At 51.6% G+C, this 1,310-nt stretch overlaps 1 protein-coding gene across 1 annotated transcript in view; it reads left to right on the forward strand.

Annotated features, from left to right (window-relative positions):
* LOC102247758 (integrin alpha-1-like) overlaps positions 1-888 on the forward strand; it is a 16,758-nt gene extending 15,870 nt beyond the window's left edge. Inside the window, exon 5 of the mRNA XM_014544895.1 lies at positions 659-888. Within this exon, the coding sequence (XP_014400381.1) occupies positions 659-873 (215 nt within the window). The 3' untranslated portion in view covers positions 874-888. The remainder of the gene's footprint in view (positions 1-658) is intronic.
* Positions 889-1,310: the final 422 nt, after the last annotated feature.

The following is a 1,310-nucleotide window of genomic DNA, read 5'->3' on the forward strand; positions in this document are numbered from 1 at the left end:
TAACTGTTATTGCCTGAGCAGCCGCATTTTCGAAGAAGAATGGTCCGATGATGCCTCCAGCCCAAAATCCGCACCAAACAGTGACACGTTGTGGATGCATTTGTTTCTCAACAATCACTCGTGGATTTTCTGAACCCCAAATGTGACAATTTTGTCGATTAACCAAGCCATCAAGATGAAAACGAGCCTCATCGAAATTCAGCCACATTAATGCAAAACGGTCATGGAAAATTTCAACAAAAGAGTGCGTATGTGCCAGCAAAGCCGTGGAGGCCATTTACCCAATAGCTATTCCATACATAACCCTATACTGTATACTTTATGAATCAATAAAAAAATGTACAATTTTTAATTATAAACCTGTGTTTTCTATCAAAATTACTTCTTGCGTGAATTTTGAGACACCCTTTATAAAGCTCCCACTGGGGCAGGCTCAGCCATGCCCATGCGGTGTTAGAAGGTTAGGGGGAGAGGAGCTTTGCCTGGTTAGACCTCCGACCCCGTGGTGACGGAATGCAATGGGCGCCACTTCTGCTTTTCTAACTGTTGTTTCTGGTCTGAAAGTCACGCGTGCGCCCTGTAAAACGTCAGTGAGGCCTGGGCGCCCCCGGGGCCAGGAGCCCTCCTGCCTGAGGCGCATGCGCTGCCTGTCTTGCAGAGTGCGGCACGCAGCTGGACATCGTCATCGTGCTGGACGGTTCCAACAGCATCTACCCCTGGGACAGCGTCACCGCCTTCCTCAACAACCTGCTGGAGCGCATGGACATCGGCCCCAAGCAGACGCAGGTGCGGCGGGGCGGGTGCACCCACACACACGTGTCAGCACACATGACACACACATGTCCCCAGAAAGACGGAGGCGGAAGATGGTGAGCTAGCCTCAGCCCTCCCGGGGGACGCCACGTGGCTGTCCCCAGCGAGCAGGCGTCTGGGCTGGTGAGGGAGAGCCTGTGTGTGCCCTTCAGGAGGACAGAGAACTCGAATCGGTGAAATCACTCAAAGAAAATGGCATTTTGGTTGGTGGATGTGGCTCAAGGGTTGAGCATTGATCTATGAACCAGGAGGTCACGGTTCAATTCCCGGTCAGGGCACATGCCCGGGTTTCGGTCTCTGTCCCCAGTGTGGAGCGTGCAGGAGGCAGCCGATCCATGATTCCCTCTCATCATGGATGTTTCTCTCTCTCTCTCTCTCTCTCCCCCTCTCCCTTCCTCTCTGACATCAACTTTTTTTAAAAAAAGAAGAAAATGGCATTTTCACATCAAAAAGTGTTCCTTCTCCTAGACCAGTGGTTCTCAACCTTGGCTGCACAT

This window comes from Myotis brandtii, unplaced genomic scaffold, assembly GCF_000412655.1.
Source record: "Myotis brandtii unplaced genomic scaffold, ASM41265v1 scaffold384, whole genome shotgun sequence".
Taxonomy (NCBI): Eukaryota; Metazoa; Chordata; class Mammalia; order Chiroptera; family Vespertilionidae; genus Myotis; species Myotis brandtii.